The sequence below is a fragment of the Rhipicephalus sanguineus genome, chromosome 6, assembly GCF_013339695.2.
Source record: "Rhipicephalus sanguineus isolate Rsan-2018 chromosome 6, BIME_Rsan_1.4, whole genome shotgun sequence".
NCBI classification, from domain to species: Eukaryota; Metazoa; Arthropoda; class Arachnida; order Ixodida; family Ixodidae; genus Rhipicephalus; species Rhipicephalus sanguineus.
In genome coordinates this window covers 36,543,410-36,558,441 of record NC_051181.1, presented here as the reverse complement: position 1 = coordinate 36,558,441, position 15,032 = coordinate 36,543,410, and the positions used below count along the sequence as shown (strand labels likewise).

General features: G+C 48.4%; 1 protein-coding gene across 3 annotated transcripts in view; it reads right to left on the bottom strand.

The window, feature by feature from the left end:
- Positions 1–824: 824 nt before the first annotated feature.
- Positions 825–15,032, bottom strand: part of LOC119395696 (germinal-center associated nuclear protein) — a 182,411-nt gene continuing 168,203 nt past the window's right edge. For all 3 annotated transcript variants that reach the window (XM_049416750.1, XM_037662704.1, XM_037662705.2), the window contains exons 28-30: positions 6,630–6,689; positions 5,723–5,878; positions 825–1,002 (exon numbers count right to left, since the gene is read on the bottom strand). In XM_049416750.1, the coding sequence (XP_049272707.1) occupies positions 851–1,002; positions 5,723–5,878; positions 6,630–6,689 (368 nt within the window). In that variant the 3' untranslated portion in view covers positions 825–850. The remainder of the gene's footprint in view (positions 1,003–5,722; positions 5,879–6,629; positions 6,690–15,032) is intronic.

Here is a 15,032-nt window from a genome sequence, read left to right as displayed (position 1 = left end):
CGCTCAGTGCAAACATACAGCTTAATTCTGTTTACAGGGAGCCGCGACGGGAAATGTACCGCAATCAGCTGAATTAAACACTTAGTACTCACGGTACGTTATTTAAACTGTGGTGTAATAAGCCCAAATGCTCCGCTGCTGTAACATTACAAATGGTTGATTCGGAAAGCCAGCGCGCAATCTCGAAACGTACAGCGGCTGTCTATTTGTTGTAACTTCGGTTCACAAACGCACTTCCCTTTCAAATGAGCACGATCATCGCGTTTCTCCCCGTTAATAGTTCGTAATACTGTGTACGACAAAAACTGCTTCAAGGTGACAAGACCGCGAAAGCATCGCGGCGAACTGCCATAATCCACTCTTGACGCCTCTGCTCCTCGGACTGCTTGCATTGGAAACGGTAGAACATGACAGGGAGTTTTCGGCTCTTCGACATTTTTAAACTTTTGTGACAGTTCACAATGCAGCAGGACTGCGTGCCTGCTTTCGAGTACGACGATGGAACGGCACCCATAGCGTGAAAAATGCGAGATAAAAGCCCCGGGGAGCACGTTCTCAGCGCGCGCGATGGGAAAACCAAGCAAGAGCGACCCGTCCCAGCTACCGGAGTTTTCCCCTCTCTCCGCTGGGGCGGCGGACGGCGCTGCGCAAACTTGAGCGTTGGAGGCCTATACTGAAACGAATATTGGAACTTTCAAATATTCGCACATCCCTAGTCCTTTTTACTTGACACCTTGATTAGCCAAAAGCACCTTCCTACACGTCAAGCAAAATACGTGTTGATTTGACCTTATAGCACTATGAACCATGTGCAGGACACAAAATAAACAGACCATATATTTATTTTGCTTCATGATTTTAGTACAGTTGTTATAAAGTTGGTGAACATTGCTGATGTCTTCCGGCTTTCCTGAACTCTTGTCTCCAGCATGGCAAGCATATCTTCAATACTCTGGGTGGAAGTCGACCTCTGGCATGGCGCATCATTAGTTTTTTCGTCCTCTGAAATAAATGAAATGTTCGATGCTATTGTGCAAATGAAAAACATCACTATGGAAAAATTTTGGGGCCATAAGATATGTTTCCAGAATTAGCTTGTAGAACACATTTTTCACTACTCAGTAACAAGCACTGTACAGCAGTGCAAAAATCTTTGAGCCTAATTGCATGGATAAAGCTCTCGCACAAAGCACAGGCAAAAATTGAACAGCAGAGAAAGAAGAAAAGACAATTTCCGGCACATTACACATGTAATGCTCCATTATTTACAAAATGTGGCCTTGCTCATGAGCAACATCTAGGGTGATGCAGAAGAAATAAACTTAAGTGGAAATTCGACCTTGTTAGCATGAAATACTGCTAGTGATGTGTAAAGAACACACTGACAGTAGTCACTTTCCTCTATCTATATATTATCTGAACTCTAATAGCAGCATCCACGAGAGCTGGCCTGTGCCAACTGCCTCCATTATCATCATCATCCTATTTAAGTCCACTGCAGGACGAAGGCCTCTCTCAACGATCGCCAATTTACCCGATCTTGTGCGAGCTGCCTCCTTTTCATGCCTGTGAACTTCCCGATATTGTCACTCTATCTTAACCTCCGCTGCCTTGGATGGCAGAAGGTTAGATTGAAGCCCCTTGATCTTGGTAAAATGCTGCTACTTTGTGTACTTGCCACCACCGCGTGACCTCCTCGCATCCTTCATGCTCTTCATGCCCTCACTGCTTTTTCTGCAAGATGATTGCAGCGATGCTACGGAGGACTTCTGATCTGGAGCAATTTTTGTAGCAACAAAATTTCCGTTTTGGAGCACTTTGGAGCAGATACTTTGCATCTGGGAGCACTCTGGAGCAGCACATTGTACATCCTAGAGTGCACTACAGAAGCATATTGCATTAAGATTCAAGCACCTGAATATTATTATGGGGCTCTTATGAAGGCTAGAAATATTTCAATTCATTGCAAATCTCATGGAAAAAATCACGCCAGGAGAACTCCACACTTCACTCGCTAATGAAAAAATAAGGATTCATGCATTGAGTGTCCTGGATTAACCTCTTCGGCGATTATTTTCGACACTAGCAAATAAACAGAATACCAGATCAATAAAATTGCATTTTATGAAATAACACTCTAAATACATCTATGTGGTTATCAGCAGACGTGGTAGACAAACGCCGTGATGTACAGCAGTGCCTCAATGCCAAAGAGACACACTACCCCTAATGCATTCCCCTAAGAAAACTCCAAGGCGAAAGCCAGGTTCTTTTTCTTCTCGATCGACGGGTAGATCCTCCCCTTCACTCTCTGCAAGCTTTCTGCACCTCACCTGGTTTGCACTACCTCCATGGTCGGCGCACCGATCACAGAAGCAGTGTAAAGCGACGATGTCACGTGATGACGTCATCACGTGACGTCACGATATATGACGCCATGATGACATCACAAGTTTTGACGATCTAGGATGTGATGATGACGCCATCACACGATGATTATTTTTTGCATCAATCGAGTGACACCGCCGACGGCCAATTTTCGTGTTTGATAAAGCATCTAAGGCTTTCGCATTAATATTGCGTATTGAACGTTAACGGCCTGGCCGTTAACAACCTGGTCTTACATACCAAACTGTCCTCCACCATGCCACGTCTGTGCCATGCGCGAAACAGCTTCGCTTATCATCCACTTCACAGAGTGAAATGGCTCCTCAATTTTTTAAAATTTTGTTGTGATAGCAATTACATGGACACTCTCGGTAGATTTTTGCCGTCGCCGTAATTTTCCGTATAAACTCCAAATTAATAACATCACCACGTGCATTCTATCCGTGGGTAAAAGCTCACGAGCGCTGGCGATGAACGCGGCTGAAGCGGAGATTAAACTAGCCGGCCGTCTGTCTCCGTCACATGGAGAGCACATGAGATAACATCTTCCCACGTGCGGGCCTGTCATCGATTACTCATCAAACAGAGAGGAAACGCCCCGCCCGTCTTTTATAAGGAGCATGAAGGGACGCCAGGGGAGAGGGGGGGGACCGCATCGTTCGAAGGGCGCAGTCGTTTGGTGCACGCTATCTCGAGGCACCAGGAGATGGCTCGTAAGCTTGCTGTGCTCTCAACGCTTACTCTGCGTTTGGAGAACTCAGAGCATGAAAACGCTTCGGTTCCTGGAGCGGCCATATTCCTTTAAACCAGCGTTTTGTTAAGTTACGCGAGATCGGATCCAAAAGAGTTAGCTGCTAGCCTTACTTCGTTTAACAAGACAATTTGTTGGTATCGCATTCATTGCTTCGCCCTTAAAGGAGTGGTGACACAAAAATTCGGACACAATTTGACTATTGAATCACACTAATGGGTGCATATAGGTGCCATCTGTACAATATCAGCCACAAATACAGCCTAAAAGGTATTTTAATTGAGTTTTGAAGTTCGTGAAAGTGCCGGATCGGAAATATAAGCAAAAGACGATGAGGTCACCGAGTGGATACCACGTACGTCACGAGTTCTGGCCGGGTTACCGGAGGCGTGTACGAGACCGACAAAGCTGGTAGCGACACCTGATGATGCGTACCCTAACCAGAGACCTACAGTATAACATCGCAGCGACTTACCCGCTTACTGATTCTATGTAAAGCATTTGCAGTGAGATAATTAGCAACTCGCAGTATTCTCATTGCTTTTTTTCCCGACAAGAACTACAACGCGACGGAAAAAATCGAAAGAAAAAATTATTGTAGTTGGACAAAACGCCACAAGATGTCGCTACGGGCTCCGCAGTTGCAGTTGCTGCTGCTGCTGCAGCCGTCAACAGCTCCGGTAACCAGGTACCCGCAAACGATAGGAAGTCTACAGACGAACTAAAGCTCTCTGCTGCCGGGATCATATTGCGTAGTGGACAGATAACTGCTTCGACCCTCCGACGTGCGTACGTGGGATTGGTATGCCTTGAGAACGCGGCATTCCCCGATGTAAATACGAGTCAGTAAAGCGTACATCACGTCATTTGCCTGTTGCGCATAAACACTGTTACAGAGCGCCAATGTTGTGATTTCAATGCTTCCTTCGTCACTTCTCATCCTGCTACTTTACGAATGATCGGAGCGAAAATGTTTCAGCACGTCTAATGCTACGGCTACTCCAAGCCTGGCGGAAAACGTCGCCTCAGTTGGACAACGACAAGAACAAAATCGCGGCTACCGGCGAGATTCGCAAAGTGAATCGAGCTTTTCTTACTGATTTTTACACTCCTGCCAGCTCTTTCGTCCATCGCCGCACTAGATAAGCAATGTAGTTTGACAATCGAGGAAACAAGCACTCGCAACGCTCAACACCTGCTCAACACAGCAAACGAAACAGCAGCGCTGACAACATAGCAGAAGCTGGCCAGTGACGTCACTGGTTCTTGCGGTCTTGTTTACCAAGTAGACCATCTACGTCACGGGGCTACCGAGTGCTCTTCAAAATCGAAACTGCCTCCGGTCGTAACATACGAGCATATAATTAAACATTCGTCTCGTGCTGGGGCAAATGAGTTTCGTTGCCGCTATTATCGAGTCAGTAGCCATTGATTAGGAGCAAAAAACAGAGGTTCACAAATTTTCTGTCACCACTCCTTTAAGCGAAACTGAGTTTTTTTAACTGTCAAATATGACCCTCGAATGCGAGGGGCGGACATGTAACATGGCGTAGCCACTTCACTGTGGGCCGTCAGCGACGGGCCCACTACTAACAGCTGCACATTTGCGGCTGCTCCGACCAGGAGATATGCTTTTATTAATGAGATGACATTTTTAAAAAAGCGAGCAAAAAATTCGAATTGGGACGTACCTTATCACTCACGAGTTCAAAAGGGCAGGGCCTATTAAGGGGTATTTACCACAGGAGCGATTACTATCCCGGATGGGGTGGTGGAAGGAATTACAAAAAAGCTCTTCTGGATGAAGATACATGGATAAAGTATATCCGAGGAAAAGTGTCAACGCGTTCCCACCGTTCGCGTGCTCTTCCACAAACGCGAAGCAAAGAAAATTTGATATTGTTCCATATATCTACTGCTAGCGATCCAAGATTTCATTCCGCGATGTCGAGAAACAGAAGTGACAGACATTTTAGCGGCACGCATGTAGTTATTACTGAACATTGCTTTCCTTACGTGCCGTGCGACATTTGAAATGACTATCAGCAGCGTTTCTGGAACAGACGACGTCCGCCGAAGAATTGCCGTCGCACTTTCTTGCTACCGATAGGCCTAACGTCACGAGCCTCTGCAGAGAGTGCGGTTTGCTGTCCAGCTGACTTGCAGAACAGAAGCTGCGTCGGCACCATGCATGGTATCGTGGCTTACTCGGGACGCACGCGCGAGCGCTATTTATTCAGCGGAATAATTCTTGGTCCGTGGTTGCGACTTTGGCAGCACCAAGATCAAGCTGCACATGTTCTGAAGCGCCGGCGGTGCGATTGCCGATGATAGACGCCCCCAAACCTGAGACTTTGGCACAGTTTGGCACAATTTTCATCGATATTATCAGGATGGCGCAGTAAATACAATTTGGCGCATTTTGGCGCAGGAGTGGAATCCGTGATAATGAGAGATCTACGCCAGATGTGCCACAACTGCTGAATTAATTCGAAAACTCGTCATGCTGTGATGATTAATGCAATTGCAAAAATTCTTCACCTTCAGAAAGACATTGCATGGTGAAATATATTATCCACTAACCCTGCTCAGGCATGGCGACATCGCTGGGAGTGGTCAGCATACTTTCCAGTTGGGAGGTAAACGAGGCTGACAGGCTCTTCTGGCGTGCAACCATCAGCTCGAGTTGGCGCATGCACTCAGAGTCCACTTTCCCTCCAAGTGCTGTTTTGTCCTCCCCTGCAAAAGGTACAACATTCCTGTTTAGCTATGTCACTAACGGAAACCTCAACACATGATGAGGTGCCATGCAATCATCATGAGCGGGCACACACTCTCTTCTTCTGCTTCACTCCCAAAACACGTGCGCCAATTTGTCTGGTGTGGTATGCAACAACTCTGATGGGCGAGAGAACAAGTACAAAGAGAGAGAGAGAAAGAAAAAATTTCTTGGCGACGCGGGATTCAAACCCACGTACCGACGATCCGAAGGCAAGCGTCGTAACCACTTTGCTATACAGGCATGCTAGTATAGCATTTTATAATATAGTATAGCAAGGGCATGGGAAGTGAGGATGATGAGGATGGAAAGGAGGAGGGCAGAGAGTAAAGCATAGCATAGCCTTGCATAGTATAGTATAGCAAGGGGGTGGGAAAGGCAAGTGAGTGTGAGGAGGAGGGGAACGCCACCAGCTGCGCTGTTTCCTCAGTCTTCGCACCCCTAGTTAGTGTGCAGCTGCCCCAGTTTTTTTAAGGAAGTGGCATTAAAAATATATTCAATGCGTTCTGAGGCACCACGTCACTTTTTTTGGGGATTCTCAACACCAGTGTGTTTTTTTCAGAGCAACAATACGAAAATTTCTAAAATTCATGTCAGCACTCCTTTACTATCGCTTATGTATTCACTTATTTACTGCATTTGTTATATCATATTCCCACACTTCTTGTAATAAACATGAACGAGGTGCTTAAGTAAAAGAAGTGAACCCACCGGAGACGGGCTCAGGTGTCACTGGTTGCAGGCTGGCAGTGCGCTTTAAGGGCTGGCTCGCTGCAAAGCAAGAGAAAAAGCACCTCATCTTTACACAATAAAAAGTTTCAACTAAGAAAACACCAAATAGCAAACATCCCATTATCGTATGACAGACTAACTGCACTGTACTTGTAAGCCTTTCATAGCCAGGCAGCGTGCAGGAACTAAATGACAGAAGAAGGACATCGGCGAAGCAATTCGCTTTAATGCAAAAGCACTTCTATGCCACCTATCAAGAGTTCGTGGATGACTGGAAAGGAAATGGGGCTTCAGCTGGACTCAGTGTGGGAAATGGTCGCGGCTGATGCTCTGGCCAGATGTTTCTTGCCTCTGTGGAACTTGTACGCATTTTCTTCATCCAGTTAAGCTTAGTGTTCCTTGTTGGTTGCAGCAGTGTGCCTATTATGCTTGTACGCTCTTCTAGATTCGAACCGAGTGTGGCGATGCCCACTGCTCTCGAATGAGCCTTCAAGCAATGCAGTTGATCCCGCTTCTATTCAGTATTGCTTTCATTTGGGCCAGTTGATGCTAACTTGTAACTTGTAACTTGCCGCAAAATAGTTCGGTACATTGACAAATCAGAATACAACATATGCGTACTTAAAGCTTATCTCAAACAACACGTGTCTCCAAATGGTTTCCCAAAACTTCAACAAGCGGGAACTTGCCGATTTGCCCATTATATGCAAAAGAACAAAGTGACAACTTGTTATTTTGCAAATTACAGCATATTTCGCATAAAAATAGTCTGTAAGCTGTCTTGCTTCTTGTGCACCATCAAGTTCTTCAACCAATACTCAATAACATCGAGGCTTTCCAAATAAGTGAATCCAGCACCTTCCATAGCGCCAAAACAGCGACAAATGATGATGAATTCTGACGCAAGCTTTGGAGTGCTGTACAAGGTTGTTTAGCATCGGCGTTGACATCTTCATTGCTGCATGGGACCCGTCCGAGATGGTGCACAAGAATGCTGATAAGTCACAAAATTCATCAAGGTAATGTAAGTTATTACAGTGCATTGATGCCGTGATCACTATAATCGACTGAGAATAAAAAGATGGCTTTCGCATTCAAGTCGTCTTAGGCGAATGCATTAGGTACCCTGTCGCTTTTTGTTGTCAGGGTCAATGGTCAAGCCGCAGGCGCAAGCTCAGATTGAAGCGGGCAGTTGCATCTGCGTGGGCTTTGTAACCACAATTAGCGGTGGTTACCGATACAGTTATTAAAGGCATACAATGAACGTGCAAAGCTGGATCCCGTGTCGTGTGCCAAACAAATGCAACTGTTTCAATCTGGCCAATTATAAGGCAATTACAGAAGAACTATGTTTTGCTGCGCAGGCTTACACTTTACATCTTTGGCAGTGTTGCAAGGTACTAGTGAGACGGAGTATAGAAGCCAGGGTGTTGGAACGAAATGTTATTCCCTTCGGTTTTAGTTTCGTTCCACAGGAAAAAGTACCGTTCCGTTTCTGTTCCGGAACGAAATGAAAAGGTCCCGCAACGGTTCGTAACGGTTTTTTAATGAAAAAATTTGAATTTAAGGTAATTATTAAAAAAATGGCCGCGAGTGCGTCATGAGCATGGCATGTAAATTATGTCGTACATGACAGGCGTGTCATGATTTTCATGTTACCACCTCTAATTTACGTTCGTCATACAGTCGCGTCGCGCAATATCAATTTTGGTGTATACAGTAGAACCCCGCTGTTACGTTCCTCACTGCTGCGTTTTCCCGGCTGTTACGCCGTTTTCCGCCGGTCCCGGCATAGCTCCCATAGGATACAATGTATTGGGAACACCGCTGTTACGTCGTAACTGTCGGACCGTTCCCGTATGATACGTCGCGAAGTGCGCCCTAAGCCGACCGAGTGACTACCAAAGAGAGCGGCCATGGTGCATTTTCACGCAGCTTGGCCTCGTTTGACCGTAATATTAGCCGCATCAGAGCCGTATATTTCCTTTGGGAGAGTTCGGCGCTCTTTTGATCTCGCCGCCTGTCTGGCAACAGCGCGCTTCCGCGCCGCCCACGCCATTTCGTGCCGAGTAGTGCCGAGGTTTCTCGTGATGCTGTACCCGTGACGTCGCTGTCGGCATTTATGCTTCCTCTGTGACCGACCTGGTGTGTCTTTGCTGCTGTTCGTGCACGTGTCGGCTGCGTGGAACATCGTGGACCTGCACGGACGTCGCAATGGGGGCTTGCAGCGCAGTAGGCTGCTCTAAAGGCTCTGTTATACTCCGACGTGCGTTCGCGTCAGCCCGCGGCGGCGGGAGTTGGCGACGCTAGGTTCGTCACGTTACGTTGACGCGAAAACAGAGCACTCTATACTCCCACTTGCGCGACGCACTACGTCGCCTTGACGCATGCGCAATTGAGCGCACTCGGCGTCCCTTCTTCACGTAGAGACACAGACGCAGTTCAGTCTGGATAACGTCGCCGGCGTGGAATGCAGCATGTCGCATCTCGCGCCGGCTCCAGCCGGGGCACGTTGACGGACGCTGGGCGCGTCAGTCGCATCGCGCGTTGGCCTATAGAGTGCTGCATGTTTGTTAGCGTAGCGTCACTGTGCCGAGCGTGCGCGCGCGTCGACGTTACGCTGGAGTATATCAGCCCCTTAACTCGCTGAAGAAAGGGTTCGCCAGAGACGGAGCGTTGCGGGCGCACGCCAACGCGAGCTTACAGTGCCGCGGCACAAAATGGCGGACAGCGCCGCCGCTAAATTTGGACGGTTGTTGGCTCCGCCCCTCCGCCGAACTCTCCGAAGGAATATACGGCTCTGAGCCGCATGAGAGGCGCAAGCAACAGAATCTTTCAATTGATGCAAACAAAAGCATGGCCTTCGAGATTCAAATTGCAAAGATGGCGTCTATGACGTAACTGCTCGCGAAAGCAAGGCCTTCGAGATTGGCATTTACTATTGACAAAAGCATAGCCTCTGAGATTTGCATTGCACAAACATGGCGTGCATGACGTAATTGCTTGCGAAAGCAAGGCCTTCGAGATTGGCATTCACTTCTGCCATCGCGTTGGCCTAGACTCATCATCATCGTTATTTGTCGGAGAACGGGAGGAGTTCGAGCTGGTTGGAGCTCGCATGGTCGTGCGTGCGGTTCGCGGTCGGACTCGCCGCGCCGGTCGTGATTGCGTGTGCTTAGTTTTTTCATGCCTACAGCTGTTGGTGTTAAAAAAATCACATACGTTGATTACATTTCTGTGGATAAGGCCGTCCTAAGCTCCGCGTTTCTATCCATCGACTAGATCGCGGCTGAGCGCGCCAATTTTCGTGCTGCTCGTAAGAATTGAAATAAAATTCTGTATCACTAAATATTTTGCCGTTTTTCCTGTTTTTCGGCTCTTACGTTTCCCGTCTCTTACGTTTATTTCCTACGGTCCCTTCAAAAACGTATCAGCGGGGTTCTACTGTATCAACCTAACGAAACGGCCACGAGTGCGTCATGAGCGTGGCATGTAAATCATGACATACATGACATGCATGTCATGGTTTTCATGTCACCACCTGTTATCTTCATACAGTCACATCGCGCAATACCAATTTTGGTGTATATCAAGCCAGCGAAACGGCCGCGAATGCACCATGAGCGTGGCATGTAAATCATGACATATATGACATGCATGTCATGGTTTTCATGTTACCACCTGTTATTCATGTTCTTCATGCAGTCACATCGCGCAATACCAATTTTGGTGTATATCAACCTAGCGAAACAGCCGCGAGTGCGTCATGAGCGTGGCATGTAAATCGTCACGTGCATGACACGCGTGTCATGATTTTCATGTTACCACGTGTCAGTTATGTTCGTCATGTAGAAATGTCTCGTCATACCAGTTTTCGTATATATCCATTCATTTAAACGGCCGCGAGCGCCCCGAGACCATGTCATGCAAATCATGCCGCACATGACATGCGTGTCATGATTTGCACGTTAGGACCTGTCATTATGTTCGCCATGAACTCTTGTCACGTCACACCAGTTTTGGTATATATGAAATTAACGGAATGGCCGCAAGAGCCCCAAGGCCGTGGGATGTAAATCATGCTGTTCATGACATGCATGTCATGATTTTCATGTTATGACCAGTCATTTATGTTTTTAATACGGTCATGTTATTCCATACCAATTTTGGTATACATCCGATTAACGAAACGGCCAGGAGAGCACAAAGTCGTAGGCGGCTAGATAGATAGATAGATAGATACGCTCAAACTCGCAGAAGTTCGCTAAGAAATGCTTCGCATTTAAAACATTGAATTTGTGATGCAGTTACTTGCCCTCCTCTAAGAATGTGAGAGAGGGGTAAAACAGGTTCATCCTACGTTCTTCAAAGGAGCGGAAGTAAGTGCGCCACGAGTTCCTAACAATTAGCACAAACCAGTATACCTTTCAAAGTCATAGTATTTATTAAAGTGAAGCTCATAGGCGACCGTTCCTGCGCTGAGCGCCGTCGCCATTGGTGGCGTAACCGATACACGTAAAAAAAATAAAATGAGAAAAAAAAAATGCCCAGGGCTGAATATGATTTGAACCCAGGCCCTCTGCATGGCAGTCGAGTATTCTACCACAGAGCCGTGCTGGTGCGTGAACGTCAGTTGCAAAAAGGCTCTATACAGGCTTCATGTCGGGCAAGGAATCTTGTTAACGTATGTAATTTAGCGTGGCAGAAGAGTAAAATAACAACCGGTCATCACACAATGCTAATTGCACAACGAGTGTGGTTTAATGCTTCCCAGCCACTGCAAACTGCTCAGCGATAATTCTTCATCGCCATCAGCTACATGCAGCGTCAAGAAAGTGCACATGATACCTTACAGATGTGTAGCGGGTACCTCACTTATCCGCAGAAAGACGAATATTGGCATAGTGGGTGCTGTCCTACTTCACAAAAGTTACGATTTATGGCGTAGTCAATACCTTGCGGAAAGCGAAAACTTCAAACACAGTTGGCCGTGCCCCACCACGAAGCTGCGCTCAAAATTCGCATTAGGCAGTATCGTAATCATTGGCGAATTTTTTTCTCAAAGGTCAATTACGATTTTTTTTTTAGCGGGCTCAATGCTTTGTGTCAAGGGAGTGAGCACGATCTCAGAAGCAGCGCGTCATCGAGTGTACTCTCTGATGTGCAAGACCACTGTTCTGACAAAAAAAACGCCAGGCCTGCGCGGAACGCGCAGCAGAGCGACAGCGAAAGCTGGAAGAGTGGCCTTTCTAGAGCCTGTTGTAGGCTATCTTGGGGCAATTAATATAAGTACACATGCAAGGTACACACTACGCCATAAATCGTCGTAATTTTTCTGAAGTCGCGAAGCGTCCACTATGCCATTTTTCGTCATTCTTTGGAGAATCGTGGTACCCACGACACATCTGTAAGCCATTATGTGCACTTTGTGCTGTGCCTGATGGATGGATGGTGGAACTTTATTAAATATAGTCCTGAGAGACGCGACTAGCGCGCAGTGGGCTTCTCCCACGTTGGGACGGGCAGGCTTAGCCTGACCGCCGCATCGTGGGCTCTCTGGACGGCCCAAAGCTGATCCCCCTTGTTGGGGCTTCTGATGGCGGAGCTCCACTTGGCTGGGTCGGCTCGTTCACTGCCCAGTAACGAGGGGCATCGCCAGAGCATATGCTCTAAGTTAGCTATTTCCCCACAAAGGGGACACGAGCTGCTAGTGTAAGTATCCGGGTAAATTTTGTGAAATAAGGCCAGATTTGGACATGAATCAGTCTGCAGGAGTCTAAGCGTCATGGCCTGGGCTCTGTGTAGTTTTCTGTGAGGAGGGGGGTAGACCCTCCTGCCTAGGTAGAAGTGCTGCGTAATTTCATTGTATGTGGTGGGCTGATCTCTATTGTCCAACGTCGTGGGCTGGGGAGAACCTCCGTGGGCGCGGGACGTCATACCTCGCGCCTTGGAGTGGGCCAGCTCGTTGAGGTTGGTGGGGCCTCCTTCAAAATGACCCATGTGAGCAGGAAACCACGTTAAGATTTGGTTAGAGATGTCTTTTTCACCGAGAATACGGCGTGCTTGCTTGGCGATTGTGCCGACGGCGAAGGCACGGACGGCTGCCCGTGAGTCGCTGTATATGTTCGCGCGCTTCTTGTCGAGGAGAGCGACGGTGATGGCCACCTGCTCGGCAGCGCTCGAGGAGGAACATTCAATCGATGCGGCGTTGATGACCGAACCAGCTTGGTCGACCGAGACCACTGCGTATTTGTTGCTGTTCCCGTACCTGGCCGCGTCGACAAAACAGCTCTCCCCAGGGACCTCTGCTACACTGCGGAGGATCGCCGCTGCCCTGGCCCGTCTTCTTCCCGTGTTTCGCAGCGGGTGCATATTGCGCGGAATGGGGGAAACGATGATTTGTTCACGTTGTCTTCTTGGCAATCCCTGGTAATTGTCGTCCACTGTGGCCGACGGGATACCCATGGCCATCAGGAGTCGCCTCCCAGCCTTCGTGCCCGAGAGTCTGATGACCTGTGCCCTCTCCTGTGCCTCCGCAATCTCCTCGAGCGTATTGTGCATTCCCAGCTGTAGGAGTCGTTCCGTCTGCGTGTAGTTCGGGATACCAAGAGCGCTCTTGATGCCTCTCCGGATCATGGCGTTTAATTTATCCCGCTCAGCCCTCCTCCAGACATGCATGGCCGCGACGTAGGTAAAGTGGCACAGTAAGAACGCGTGGATAAGCCTGACCAGGTTGTCTTCTGCAAGACCACTGCATCTGTTGGCGACCCTCCTGATAAGACCGATGGTGCTGTCAGTCTTTTTTGCGAGCCGGAAAATCGTTTGGCTATTGGTGCCCGACGACTACACGATCATACCGAGGATGCGGATCGACGCGACCCTAGGGATTATGTCCCCACTCTTCGTATGCAGGTTGATGTCACTCTCTGCCAGGGGCTTCCAGTCTTTTGGCTTGCGTCCCCGCCTGCTGGGTCTATACAAAAGCAGCTCTGATTTACTCGGTGAGCACCTGAGGCCCGTGTCCTGCAGAAAGGACTCTGTGTAGTCGATGGCTTCCTGGAGGGCAGATTCAATGTGCCCATCGCTGCCTCCAGCACACCAGATCGTTACGTCAGTACGTCCGATGCCTTGAATCTTGCCCAGACCCTCCGATAGACCAACCATGGCGATATTGAACAATAGCGGTGAAATCACGGACCCTTGCGGGGTGCCCCTATTGCTCAGTGCCATTTTGTCCGTTTCGATCTCGCCGACCTTGAGCAGGGCGCTGCGTCCCTCGAGGAAAGCTCGAACGAAAGCATGGAAGGCCGCGCCCAGGCCTAGGTTCGAGATTGAGTCGAGAATGGACGAGTGATGTATATTATCAAAAGCCTTCTCTAGGTCAAGACCGAGAATGGCCCTCGTGTCCCGGGTGTTACTGTCGAGTATCTGAGTCTTGATGAGCCTCATAGCGTCCTGAGTTGAAAGACCGGGCCTAAATCCCACCATGTTGTGAGGAAACAGCTCGTTTTCCTCGATAAACCTTGTGATTCTGTTGTGGATGACGTGCTCTGCCACCTTCCCCACACAGGATGTAAGAGAGATAGGCCGTAGGCTTTCCAAGCTCGGTGGCTTGCTGGGCTTAGGAATGAGGATGACCCGCACAATCTTCCACTGCTCAGGGACTGCGCCCTCCTTCCATATACGGTTGATTTCGTCTGCGAGAAACTCGACCGACTCGTCCTCGAGGTTTCCGAGTGCCTTGTTTGTTACACCATCCGGGCCTGGCGTGGATCTACTGTTGAGATCATGTAGAGCTCTCCGGATCTCCTTGATGGTGAATGGTTCATCCAGAGTGGAGTTTGGTTTCCCACTGTAGTCGGTATAGGCGCCGCCATCGCTCGTTTTCAGAGGCAGGTACTTTTTTGCAAGATAATCCAGGACTTCCTCCTCCATGGATGACCTCGTGGCTTCGTGGAGGGTCTTGGCCACTACTCTTCTCTGATTTGATTTGGTTCCGGTCTCGTCAAGGAGGTGTTTTAGAAGATTCCACTTGCCCCGCGTCCGCACCTGACCATCGATCGAATTACAGATATCATCCCACTGCTGTCTTAACAGCGTTTGGCAGTGTTCTTCTATCACCTTGTTGACCTCGGCAATTTTCTTCCGGAGCCTGCGATTGAGGCGCTGGCCCTTCCATCTCTCGAGGAGTGACTGCTTAGCTTCGAGAAGGTGCGCAAGTCGGCTGTCCATCTTCTCTGTGTGCAAGTCTGTCTGCACCATCTTGGTGGACTCCCGGACATCCTGCATAACTGATTCGGTCCATTGTTGTAGGCCTTCCGGCTTCTTTCCATGGTCTGCTCGTTCTCGGCGGATTTTGCGGAACCTGTCCCAGTCGGTAAT